Source organism: Brachypodium distachyon, chromosome 1 (assembly GCF_000005505.3).
Source record: "Brachypodium distachyon strain Bd21 chromosome 1, Brachypodium_distachyon_v3.0, whole genome shotgun sequence".
NCBI lineage: Eukaryota > Viridiplantae > Streptophyta > Magnoliopsida > Poales > Poaceae > Brachypodium > Brachypodium distachyon.
In genome coordinates, this window is record NC_016131.3 from 44,967,617 (window position 1) to 44,981,044 (window position 13,428).

Consider the following 13,428-nt stretch of genomic DNA (forward strand, 5'->3'; position numbering starts at 1 on the left):
CGCTTGCTATGGGTGTGTTTGTAATTAGCACCTTAAAGTAAGTTTGATCTGGGGTACAAATACTTTAAACCTAACACACTTGGAAGTCAACCAATTACCCACCCCGCGAAAACAATTCTCCAAATTCCAGTTATTTTTCCATGGTTGCTCAACTCTCAAGAGTTTCATGCGCTAGCCAACGCAACCAAAAGACCAATCTGATGAAAGGGGCTAGGCAATCCACTTATACTTAAACACTCCTCCTCACTTGTGGCTTCCGCAGGCCTAAACGTGGATCGAAAGTGGATTGCACTTTAATTACAGCAACCGGGTCTCGAACTCGAGACCTCTTGGCTCTGATACCATGAAGAACTTCATACAGTAGCGAACGCAATCAAAAGACCGATCTGATGGAAGGGGCTAGGCAATCCACTTATACTTAAACACTCCCCCTCACGTGTGGCTCCCTCAAAACGGGTTTCGAACTCAAGACCTCTTGGCTCTGATAGCATGAAGAGATTCATACGCTAGCCAACGCAACCAAAAGACCGATCTGATGGAAGGGGTTAGGAAATACACATATATTTCGACAAACTCTATCTTCCTCGGACGTTAAGGACAGAATGTATGTGCTTTTACCCTCAAAGTTGCACCAACCACAGGAACGAGATCTACAATGATGGTATACCGTTCTTACAGGCGCGTGTGCACAGTCGCGATACTCGGAAATCTGGGCGCAGATGATGCGCACAGATTGATTAATCACTTGCACCTGCATGCCACCGCCGACATTGATAGCGCCCCACAGAAAATGCAGCAAGAATTCACGTCTCCCCACCGAAAATGTACCCCAAAAGGCACGCGGAAGAAGTCCTTCGGCCCTGGCAGGCCGCTTGGATGCGCCTAGCTAGTAGCGCCGCAGGTCCGGCTCCTCGGCCTTGGCCACGACTGGCATCGCCGCTCTGTGCTCCGTGCGGCCGAGCTGGCCCACGCCTCCGCGTCCACCAGCGGCGCCAGCGCCGGCAGCGGACGCGCTCCGCGTCCGGCCCTTGCCGAGGTGATGCTCGCAGAGCGAGTAGCCGACGAGCGTCGGCTGGCTGCAGCGCCAACCACGGCCGTTTACGCGGCTGCACCGTGACCCTTCCAACAGCACGGCCGGGCCGCGCCGTTTCTTGGCCCCGCCGCCCGCACTGGCACCGGCACCACCGCCATTATTCTTTTCATCCTTCAGAGCCAACATCACAGCCACCGCCGTGCCATTATTCCTCACGGGTACTCCTCCGTCCCGGCCTTTCACCGCCCGCTCGGCGCCACTGACGCTGCCGGTCCACGTCACGTCGTCCTTCCGGTCTGCGCCGCGATGGCCGTTCATCACCTGCAGGCTGTGAGTGCAAAAAAAAAATTGCATCATATTTCCTTGCACAAATCAACCAAGAATACTGACACCGATCGATTAAAATGTGATAAAAGTAGGTAGGTGGCGAGGCATGGCAATGTGCATCGGTTCTGGGCCTGAGCCGAGCACTAGAGGCCAAGGCTAGATGTAGTAGATCGCACAAGAAAACAACAACCAAACGAACAGGCTGTTGACTACTGATCGATCAGCTAGAGACGAGATCAAACAAATCCGCCACGACAGGAGGGAGCTTAGCGCACACACAACTACACAAGGCAGGAAGAACTTAAGGTGGCATGGCAACAAGAAACGCCTATGTATGGAATTATGGGCGGATGGATGGGAGAACATGCCTACAGGGCCGTTTTGTCTGACAGGTAACGTATGCACTAAAATAATTGGATCCATCCGTCACCCCATGGGTCACGCTGGCAAGGCATCGTCCACTATGAAACAGTAGAACACAGAAGGCAAGATATTAACAGAAAATTAATCTATTCCCCAAGTCAGAATTCACAAAAGCTGGCACCACCATCTTCTCTACCAGTATCTTTTCTTGCACCTCTTTAATAATCCATACCTCCTCTGAAATTCATCAGCTCCGCGTTCTGCACCCTGCCTGCTCTCGACGGAACCGCCCGCATTGTCCTCCTGGAAGATCAGTCGAACCGAACAGAGGAAACAACGGGGATTCAGCTTAGATCTAGGCACCCGCGCGCGGCCCCACGGGTGCAAGAACGGGCATGCACGAACAGATCGAATCAAGAGGAAACACGCGTACCTGCGGCAATGCCAGGCGCCTCGCCACCGCGGATTTCTGCCCGAGATCCGCGCTTGCATGCAGATGCGGCGGCTTGCCGTAGTCCTCCCCTCCCTCGAGGCGTTCTTGGTTCGTCGCCGCCGGTGCTGCATTCCCTGGGGTTTGGGGCGCGGCGGAGGTGGACGGATCTGAGGGCTGCTGCTGCAAGAAGGAAGGGGATGGGGAAGGGGAGGGGGAGAAGGAGGGCTGAGGCCTCCTCCTGATCCTCATGGGTGACGAGAGAGAGAGGAGGGGAGGGGAGGGGAGGGGCGACGGAGGAGGAGATTTGGGGAGGGTGCAAATTAAAGAAGGGGGGGGCTTTTGGTTTTGGCTTGCTTTTTATGCCTCATCATGCCTGCATTTATTTATGGGGAAACCAGTGAATATAGATATAGAATAGTGGTAGACGGTGCAGTTTTCAGCACTGCCTGCTGTCTCGCTTTGGCTGGGCATGCAAAGCTGCACGTGCCTCCGATGGCGCTCCGGACGCGGAAGGGCCGTCGGATCCGGAGACTGACGGATCGGATCGACCGTTTGTCCAGGCATGGCCTGATCTGGTTTGATCCGTGGTGGATGGCCTATTGGCCTGGGTGGTGCAACTGGTTTGCAAATGGCACGCCTAGGAGGGCTGTATAAGGATTTGGGGCCGGTTTGCAAATGGGATGCCACGATGCCCAGCACGTCGATTTAATTTGACTACTGATGATGAATACTGTATTTTTATTTATTTATTTATTTATTTTGCCTCTCGGTATCTGTTTACAACCAGATGATGTGTTTACTTGCATGGGCTTACTTACATATGCATGAATTTCCCAAAAGATATTCAACCAAGTGTCTTTTGTAAAAACGCATGAATTTCAAAAAAAAATTGATGTGATTGTCGAACACCACTTGGTACACGGGGTACCTCAACCATGATGTTTATAGAACATAAAAGTAGGTGTGTATGCCAGTCTTATGGCGAAGGTCGTCGTACACCTGCGCATTGTCGACACAACAATGGTTTTAGAAGGTTCGGTCTACCTAAAGGGACGTGACCTAGTCCTACGTTATGAGAGTCACAAGAGAATAGTTAGCCGAGTGTTTTGGACCGAGCAGGTCTTCCCAAACACACTTGGCGAGAGAATTGCGAGCCGAGAATTTGAGCTCGAGCCGAACAAATCTTTCCGAGCAATGAGGTAAGGATACCCTCTGGACTCTAACCTAATTCCTTCGCTCGTTAGGCACAAGCAACTCGTCACTCGGTCCTTAGGACTCAGGACTAGAGCTCCTGGCCTCTCAAAGCTTTTAGGGCTCTCCCCTTGAGTTTATTCAAGTTAAGACTGCATTATACATGATCCTTGGAAAGATTATTTATAGGCCAGGGTTTCACGGCAAGCTCTAGACTTCCAGCCATTCCGACTCATAGCTTTATGGTGCACCAAGTGAGAGGGTGGATGATCCATGGACCATATGCCTTTTCTTTCGCACTCTTACTTCTAGCCCCCTCTTCTCTATTTCCTTCATCCTCCCGAGCTCTTTCACCATTTTGATCACAGCATGATGAGCTTGACTTGTTGATTTGGCTTGACTTTTGTTCACTGCAGCCTTATAGGCTTGGCTATGTCATGTAGGCACCTTGCCCGGTGTTAAATATTGTTGACTTTGGTCTTCCCCGTGTAGGATTCGTGGCCCGGTCCATATAAGGGATTTATTTTGACCACAACAGAATTCAACTAAGCATGTATCGGTGAATATGAATATCATAGAGACAAATAGGAGAGAAGAGAACTATTTTTTAATGAGAAGTCGGACTCTTAGCCAAGAGTTGACTAAGAGTCGATCGCTTTACTACTGTGCACCATCGAATTGTCTACAACGGTAATCATATCGACTTTTAAATGACTCTTAGTAAGCCAAGAGTCAACCCTTGTGAATACTCTTAAGACAACATGTAGATTTAATTTGATTACCAACGGAATGTTGTTACTCCCTTCGAAGTTTTGTTTAGATACGCATGTATCTAAACATGTTTCATTGTGTACGTGCATGCAAGTGGCCTCCCACTTCTAATTCATTTGGTATTTGATAGTTCAAAATCTTGGCTCAAAATTTGAACTAAAATTGAAAAATTGAACTAGAAGTGGGACTTAAGTGGGAGCCCACTTGCAACCCTAATATGGAGCGACAGGAGTATTTTTTTTTCTATTTTTGTGCCTCTCAAATATCACCGGGATGTATTTATTCCAAAGGACATGTTTAGAGATGTATGGATGAATTACACAAAAACAAGCCAACTCCCATGAATTTCATAGAAAACGATTCCATAGGCTATCGTCCCGGAGAAAAAAGACAACGTAAAGGCTGGATGACCACCCCGGATCTGGTCAGACAGATCCAAAGACCTAGCCTCACTAGCTCCGCGACTAATTAGCTGAAGCTGGTCGAGCCTCGCCGATCAGAGAAGTACCAAGACACAAAGATAGACCAAATTTCACTCTAGAAGAGCAGTGACCAGAAGATTTTTCGCCTTCCTCTACCCCACCAACAAGGTGGATCCGGAGTTGAGAAGACCTTATTCTTCTACTGCATTGCGTCGCCACATCCACCATAGCTCTCTTGACGAGGAACCAAACCCTAACTCTATTGTCGTGTCACAATGCAGTTTGTGGTCCCCACCTCCTCCCGCCACCGAAACAGCAGGCGGAGGAGGAGCAGACCCGTGATCTTGATGATGGGTTTGTGCTTTTTGAGAGAGACTGGAGACACAAGACGGCGGCTAGTTCTCGACTTCTAGTCTCTTCTCGTCTGAGGGCAGCTTAAATTCTGGCTTTCTTTGTAGGTGTTATTCGAGTCAATTTCTTGCTAACACATAACAGATGTAACTACCAAACTAGCCTTGCTCGATCAAATTTATAGTAAATTCATAGTTGTCTCCGATAAATCATAATTATTACTCCCAGGTAAAAACAAGAACAACTAATTTCCACATTCTGAAAAAATCAGAAAAAACATAGATGTGTAGATATTCAAAACACATGTGTAAAATCACTAGCTTAATCTTTTTTATGAAAAACTTTGCATTTTGTGGCTTGTGATGATTGGCGAAAGCAATTTTTGGGGGAGACGTGGCTACTTTAGCCATTCAATTTGTTTTCACTTTTGTACAGGCAACAAAGATCGAGGACATGAGCTCGGGGACCGTGTTGATGCTGACAGACACCCACCTCTGTTTAGACTTGTCACGCAGTTGCTTTCTTTCGCAACCCAATTTTGTTACCAAAGGCTGAACTTGTTATAGTGTGGTCGCCAGAGAGAACCAACACAAGGATTACCAGCTCTACGATATGCATCGTGCGTTAGTTGCCCTAGAGCTTGGCACACCTCCCTCTCGGCACCGGCACCGGCGCCGACGCTGGTAACAGCCTTATTAATCAGAAGGACGAAAGAAAGGAGGAGCAATTGCACTGTGTAGAAGGGGGGCAAGGGACGAGGTTGGACGAGAGGAAAGCTCCAAGACACAATGGCCGGTGCCCTGATTAGATATGGATCGTGCATGGGAACGAACAGTCAGATCAAGTGGGGGCAGTGATTAGTCAGATTTAGCAGTGGGGGAACCGGGAAACCAACAGGGATGTAAAGCGCAATCGGGTTTTGTCAGGGGGATCCGACATGTTGTGTCTAAGCGTCCAGCTTTTAGCTAGCATGGGGTGGGGGACTTCGTGACCGCCCCTGATTAAGCTGATATATAGGCGTCTCCATGCCAGGGTCGACCCTAGGCCTAATGCTTAATCAGGATGGTTTTCAGTTAAGGAGCTGCTGGATGCACTACAAAATCAGGACCAGCAATCAATGCGATCACCGCGGAGCTAGAGCTGCAGTACGGTTGCATTCCTCTGCACAAGTGCAAATGGACCAATGCAAATTAGCAGTAGTACTAGTTCTGATTTCTGTGGCAAATGTCGTATATGTGCGTCCTAAAAACTCCCAAGCTGGGAGAGTTCTCTCTCCTGTCAATAAAAAGAAGCTATCTCTCCTTCTCTGTAGATAACCTGTGAAGAAATCGAGAAATCAAAATAAATGGAGAAGAGGACAGAATGAGTAGACATTGGCCAGACACAAGGCTCTTCATGGGTTTCGAAACCAGAGAAGGCTGTATATCTTGTGCTCCGAGTTTCTGGCCCAGTAATCTTGCACTCCCAAGAACCTGGACTTGTTCCCCTAAAAAGACCTGGACTTCACTTGTCGATTACTTCCGCTGCTGTAGCGCAGTCTGATGCTCAAGCTTAGAATAGACATGTAAGAAAACAGAAGAGTTAGTTCATCTCTTCAGATTATGCCGATCATATTGATGAAGTCCTAATGTTGTGTGGTTTCTTGTTTATAAGCAAGTGTAGTTTGCTGCCAACAGAACCGACAACACAGGTTTCAAAAAGGAAGAGTTAGACCTGACAACACGAGCACAGTTGCTAGCTTAGGAACTCAGAAAATGACCTGCAGGTTTGCTACAAAAATGGGCTCCTGCCGCGGCCAGCAAACAGGCCACACAGCGGACGACGAGCCATGGCAACTTAATTTCAGGCCTCACCTCAGTGCCTCACAATCTACAGGTGCGAGCTGGACCACTTCCCTGCTGACTCGCACATGGATTCCATCACAGTGGAAAAACTGTCGGCAAGCTCACCCATTCGTTCACCAGTATCCAACCTCGTAAAGCCGGAGGATCAAACGGCCAGGCTCATTAACAGCAGCTGCAAATGCCAATGCGCCTAACTGTCTCCAGCGGGTGTATTCCAATTTTCAACACGCATCATGAAAATTCATGCAGGACAGATATATGTGCCCATGCGGGTACTTACGTACTACTCCACTGCTCCCTCCGTTCCTAAATACTTGTCGCTTTGCACTAAACAGCAACAATTATTTAGTAACGGAGGGAGTACAAGAGAAGACAATGCTCCAGTGTTCATTAGGTAAAAAAATGAGCAACCAAAATGCGAGGGCGTTGCATTTTCGGATTGGACAAAAATGCCATCTTACGTGAGATGGTCCAACTCAGGCGGTTAACCCAACCAATAAAACGCCCAACAAGAATATACCATGTAGTATTAGTGTATTACATTAGGCACAAGATAACGGCTAGAACCACGTAAGCACTTCTATAAATTAATATCATCTTATCTATACTACTGTTTATTTCTGATTAGCATTTTGGCATGAACTTTACAATATGAACTTGTCCTTGAAGCCTCTAACCAAAGAATGTATGAGTATTGAGAGATCTCACCAACCGGCAGCTTTACTATCTATGTGGATCATCTTGATGATTATTATCCTTGACTACATTTCATATACAACAGAAATGCTGATCACCGTACCAGCCTTTATTGTTGGAGCATCTGATGCTGCCTGATCAAAAGTTGAGCGTAAACCAGCTCGTTCCAGGAATCCGGTACTCCAGGAAGACACCAGTGGCTGCAGTCCTGGTATCTCTCAGGCGATCTCCGCTCCTCCTCAGTAAGGTGTTGCTTGCGATAGATTGAAGGGTGTGCATCTTTCCTATAGTCAGTCAATCTTGTTATGTTCAAGTAAACAACTGGAGTTTTCATCTTGTGGATTACATCCTCCAAAATGCTCATCTTTGGTGGGTAGGTTGAAAGGTATTGTTCATTTTTTATTGGCTCGGTCTCCTTGTCACAACTCCCACCTGAATTCCATTGCCCTCCACTGCATATGGAGATGCACAGCAATATATTGTATCTGTCAAGGGCTAGTCACATCAAACATAGCATGTAGTAATTCACAAAAAAAGAGTCAATACACACCTGAAATGAGATGCAGAGTAGCCTCTGAACATCACTGTGGTTTTCTTGGGATTCACATTGGCATCAATCCACTTGGACCAGGTGACAAGAGCTTTACGAAAGGCATCCACGACATTTAATTCGCTATATATGTGATTACCTTCCTGGTAATAGTCTTTCCTGTGGCACATGAGCATTGGCATATCTTCAGTGTTCAGGCAATTGGAATGTATCGTCAGTGCTTAAGCAATAAGAAGGAATGTAAATGATTGTCCAGAAAGAGAGCAGTACAAAACTAGGATTAAGTTACCCTAGAGCAGTTTTCTCATGTGTCCACCAATGTCCAGTATTGAAAATGATAAAATCCGCATCCTTGTACTTTGGCGATGATTGCTCGACAATGTCAAGCCTGAGAGTCTCTTTTTTATTTCCATTGCTGACTCGCATCTCCCATTCTTGGACTAGGAAAGGGGAGCGGAAGAACTCCACGCTGCAGTTATAATCCTGAAGATTCAACAAAAGAAATATTCTAATTACTGAAATGGGTGCAAAGCATATACAAAAATGAAGGGCCGATTCAAATTGGAGGACGTATATACCGTGAACAGAAAAGAGTATGAACCCTCGGTCTTAAATTCACGCCTGCCAGACGCCTCAAAAACCTTCCTCTTGTCCCTGACTGAATGCCTCAAGATACAAACTAGGGATTCCCACATGTTCCTATTCAGTGAATCTCCAACAAACACTAGTCTTTTCCCCCTCAGCCGCTCCAACATATCAGTTGGATTCAATCTAGTATAACAAATAAAAGAATTCAGCGCATGTTACACTCCAAACATGAAAGGAATTCACAGACACTTTTTATTAAGCTATTCTAATAATCTTTCCTCACCTTGGGATGCTGCATCCACTGGGCTGCCACCGGAGCTTCTGGTAACCTCGATCTGGCCGGCCATTGAGATGGCAGTCAAAGGGTTCATCAATATGAGGACACGATCCGCCGGGGTAGAGAGGGTATGAGTTGTCCTGTACCCAACTCCCATGGAACATATCACAACCGGCCATCTCCTTTATCCAGTCAACCTTCTTATTGACACTGGAGCCACCAGCTTGTTTAGTTGATGACCCATTCCCTTTGACCAGAACTTCGCTGTGGTTTGCAGCTTTTGAGGCGGTTGATTGAGATGGATTATCCTTCAATGAACCTGCACTACCCAGGGGAGCTGTTTCCTTCTTATTTGCCATACTGCCACTTCCACCAGAAGAAGCTTCACTAGTCTCGTTCTGTTTTCTCAAAATTGGTGATGCTACAAGGGTCTTGTTCTTGCTTAACGATCCACCTTCTTTCTCCCCGGGCATCGCCGGACTGCCACTCTGGTTACTAGTTGAAGCAACATCCCTACTCACTTTGTTGTGCTCAACGCCATCATCTTTTGTATTGTTCTTTGCTGGAACAGAACTGGCTGATGATTTATGGGATGCATCTCCGTTCCCACTCCCTGGCAGAGCATCAGCCTCATTGTTCAGATCAGCCTTTGCAACTGTTCCACTCTCTGCAGAACCATTGCTCGCTGCGCCAACTACACCTTTTCCATCAGCCTTTGCTGTAGTGTTGTTTCCAGCAGCAGAACCACCGCTCGGAGCTCTGCTTCCAGTCACTGATTGGTTATCAGACCCAATTGCAGAACTATTGCTGGAGACCTCAACTACATCCTTGGCGTCGGCCTTCACCATGCTGCCACTACCGGCAGCACCATTATTGGTCGGAGCTCTGCTCCCGGGCTGCTTTCTGGATCCATCACTCTTCTCGTCGTCCTTCGCCACGGTTCTGTCTATGGCAGGACTACTGGTTGGGGATCCACCAATTCCCCCTGCCTGACTACTAGAACTATGTACACTGTTTTCTTTGTTCTGATCTGCCGCACTAATCGGCGCACCGCCACTTGCGGCAGAATTACTCGCCGGAGCTTCCCCGCCGCTCTGCCCAGCTGCGGTGCCAGTTCCGGCTGAATTTCCAGCCGACGGTGCACTCACGCCACCGGCATTGCTGCTTGGCGCAACGCCACCGCTTCCTAACTGCTCAGTAGACTCATCTGTAGCTGAACTACGGCTTCCTACTCTGCTCCCCACTACCGTACTACTATCCCCATCACGACTCACCTCGCTGCTCGATCCGCTGGCCGGGCCACCACGGGGCTCCGGCGAGGGGGAAGAGGAGTTCTTGGGGTAGATGGACGAGAAGAAGGTCGAAATCTGCGAGCGGTAAGGCGCCGTGGAAGCGTAGACCCCGCCGAACCACGAGTCTCCCCCGCGGGCGACGGCGCCGGCGGGGGCCGAGGAGAAGGCGATGTAGGCCGTCAACGCGGCGAAGGCCACCGCGAATCCGTACACCACGAGCCTCGCGCGGCGCCGCGAGCGGCCCAGCGGGTTGAGGTGGCCGAAGTCGGCGCACGCCATCGCCGCCAGGCCGCTCTGCTTCCACAAGCCCTTCATCCCGCGCGGCCGCGGGCGCTGGGCTGGAGTTCAGCAAGTTTGTGGACTCCGGGAAGCGGTCCGAGTGGAGGTGGTCTGCAAACGATAGTGACACTGTGGATGGAGGAGAAGGAGATGGTGAGAGCAAGATTTGAGGAAGCTCCCTTTCGGGGGCAGTAGAGGTTGAGGGGGGAAGAGAGGGGCGGTTGTATATTGGGTACGCGGGTGGGTGGCTTTAGAATTTACTAACGGAATCCCTAATCTGTTTAGATTTTGTTAGCGTCTTTATAGTAACCTGCCTTTTACATGGTGTTTAGGAAGTGTAGCGAAGTGCTAGATTTATACTGTATTTATATTTTCTGCCGTGCAGTAGTTCATAGAATAAAAACAGTATAGTACTACTACAAATTATCGGTCGAGTATGCATTCATCTTGTTTACGATCATATGGTGCTTGATCAAATGATTCAGGTGCTCATCGTCAACTCGTCGTGCCGGCCCGGTCCGGGGCCTGCAGGCTTGAACCTAAAATTCCGGGAACCGAAGCACGGAACAACGCACTGCGGAAACCGCGTCCACGTTGCAAAGCCGTCGTGCGCCGTGCGCGTGCTCTGTGCCGACGATGATGGCGATAACCAAACCGATTGATTAAGAGTGAGTGAGTGGCGATGAAACATCATTAGTACTCCAGTAAAACATCATCAGTAGCACACATCATTGTTCAAATCCTGGTCGCGTCTGCCTTAATTAAGCGCACGTAAATACAGTCCGGCCGATCTATTTGCCAAAAGTTAGCAGGTGACATACGTACACAGTGGCGTTTCCTTAAATCGCCAAACAAGTGTCCGACTACTCCAAAAGCTAGCACTACTACAGCGCCTTTTCCCCTTTTGCATTAGATGAGTTTTCATTTAAGGCATTCCTTCACAGATTAGCAAAATCACTTTAACTCTCGGAAGGTGTACGTTAAGCACCGGTTTCAGACGATCTTTTCTCCATTCGGGTCAGAACTAAACTGTTTCAAGTAAAAAAAACATTCTTGCTATAAAATTGCATAAGGTTTCGTAGGGATTTTGTGACTTTAGAAAACGTGCACTCCCATTTGAAAGTGTTAATGCCTCCAAAATTCCTCTGAACACCCGGTGTCCCGAACGATGCCAGTGAGAACGATTTGATAGTTGCATCAGGTAAGAACTTACTTACATTCAGATGTTCTAGATACGGGAATACACTTGTTAAATCTCACATGTATTTTTAGCACATGTACTAAACAAATAATGGAGAGTACAAATTGGTTTCACATGTCTACTCCAATAAACCTTATTCTTCCAACTCTCATTCTCATTCCCCAATAGGCCAGTTAACAGTAATTCCTCCGATCCATAATAAGTTTCTCAAATTTTGTACTTCTTCTGATCCTAAATTGTTGTCGAAATATTACATGTATCTAGACGCTTTTTAAGAATAGATACATCCATATTTAGGCAAATTTGAGTCAAGAATTTAGAATCAGAGGGAGTATTAACTTAGTACAAAGTTGTGCTAACTTTGTGACACTTATTATGGATAGGAGGGAGTACATATATGGAGTAGATGGTTTTGCATGTTTGTACAGATGGTATTTTTGTAGAATATTTTTGAAATTTACAAATATGATTTTTATGGAATTTGCAGAATTTGCACGACGGGTATGGTTTTCACCTGACATTTAGCCATAAATAGATGATAGTACTGAAATACTCCCTCGGATCCTATTTGAACTAAAACAACGATAAGAGAATTTAGCATTGGAAGGAGTGCTAGATAATACTCCCTCGGATCCTAACTAAAACAGCGACAAGATGCTAGGTATCGGAGGGTCGATGCTTATAAAACTAATCAATTAATGTCTGAGCATGAGATTAGGATCTAAGGAGACATAATTATCAAGTATGACCACTCTTTTTGGCATACAATAAGTGGGAAACCTAGAGTCCTAGAGCATTCTTTCCAACGTGACATGCACCGCACAAACACAAACAATTCAGCTCGCTAGCGAACTAGCTGGCCAGCCATCGTCTTCCTAGTGAGGACCCATGCATGCATGTGTGCGTGTTACTATCATAAAGATGAAAGATTGTTATGTCTGGCATGCATATGGTTATATAATGTTCCGTTGTGGCCTTGGGCCGGGTTCCTTTCCAAATATTAGATCCAACCTCCTCATACAGGTGTCCAATTCTTATTTGTTTGGTGGCTATGTGCCATCACATTGTTATAATTTTGTTCTATCTCGTCAAATTTCTGCATGAACCCATTGGCAAAACCGCTTCAATTTACCATCGATCTGTGGCAGCTTTGTGTACAAACTGGTCGTAATTGATCGAGCCGTAATTCCAGCCGGAAGAAATGGTTCAGTGATCTCTAGAAACAAGAGAACCAAAAAGATATCAGTACGTGGAGTAGGATCGAAGCAAACAAAGGAGCGTGTAAGCGCTTTAACGGTGAGTCGCTTTGCAAGTGCGATAGCATTGTAAAGGGTGGTAAAGCAGGGGTGAGCGAAGTGATCAAAAACAAAGCAGGCCGGCCGGCCGGCCTATGCGTGGGCTACCGGCTATGAGCTCATGTGATCATGTATGCTTGCCTCCTCGAGGCCCCGTTGCACCACCGCATTGCTTCAGGCAAAGCTTGCCGATGGCTTTAAAGTGCTGATTCCCCCTCCCTCCCTTCCTCCACTATATCCAAGAAAAGACGGAGAATCTAAGATAAAATAGAAAGGGCCGCGAGCTCTCTATCCTGTTCCCAGATTAGAATTCAGTAATATTGTGCTTTCCTCCGTTCGTAATTTGGCATTGGCACAATGTCCAGACGATTACTTTTTCTTTTTTTTTAGGAAAAGATATCCGTCATTCGATTAAAGGGGTAGCATTGTACAGGATGGGAATCGGAGAGTGATTCCCAGGAAGGAGGGGGGAAGCAAAGAAAAGAAAAAACAGCGAGAGAGGAAGCCTATCCTCC

At 47.3% G+C, this 13,428-nt stretch overlaps 2 protein-coding genes across 3 annotated transcripts; both read right to left on the bottom strand.

Annotated features, from left to right (window-relative positions):
• Positions 1–392: 392 nt before the first annotated feature.
• LOC104581615 lies at positions 393–2,510 on the bottom strand. Its single transcript, XM_010229573.3, has 3 exons — positions 2,157–2,510; positions 1,956–2,026; positions 393–1,361 (listed from the first exon to the last, which is right to left on the bottom strand). The coding sequence occupies exons 1-3, from the start codon at positions 2,403–2,405 to the stop codon at positions 887–889; spliced, it is 795 nt and encodes a 264-aa protein (XP_010227875.1). The 5' UTR covers positions 2,406–2,510; the 3' UTR covers positions 393–886.
• A 4,656-nt stretch (positions 2,511–7,166) lies between these two features.
• LOC100832208 (protein trichome birefringence-like 1) lies at positions 7,167–10,633 on the bottom strand. 2 transcript variants are annotated; one of them, XM_024457540.1, is made up of 5 exons: positions 8,853–10,633; positions 8,560–8,752; positions 8,271–8,464; positions 7,982–8,140; positions 7,167–7,916 (listed from the first exon to the last, which is right to left on the bottom strand). In XM_024457540.1, the coding sequence occupies exons 1-5, from the start codon at positions 10,451–10,453 to the stop codon at positions 7,541–7,543; spliced, it is 2,523 nt and encodes an 840-aa protein (XP_024313308.1). In that variant the 5' UTR covers positions 10,454–10,633; the 3' UTR covers positions 7,167–7,540. The 2 variants fall into 2 exon arrangements, with proteins under 2 accessions (XP_024313308.1, XP_003560946.2); XM_003560898.4 differs by having other exon boundaries at positions 7,167–7,883; positions 8,853–10,628.
• Positions 10,634–13,428: the final 2,795 nt, after the last annotated feature.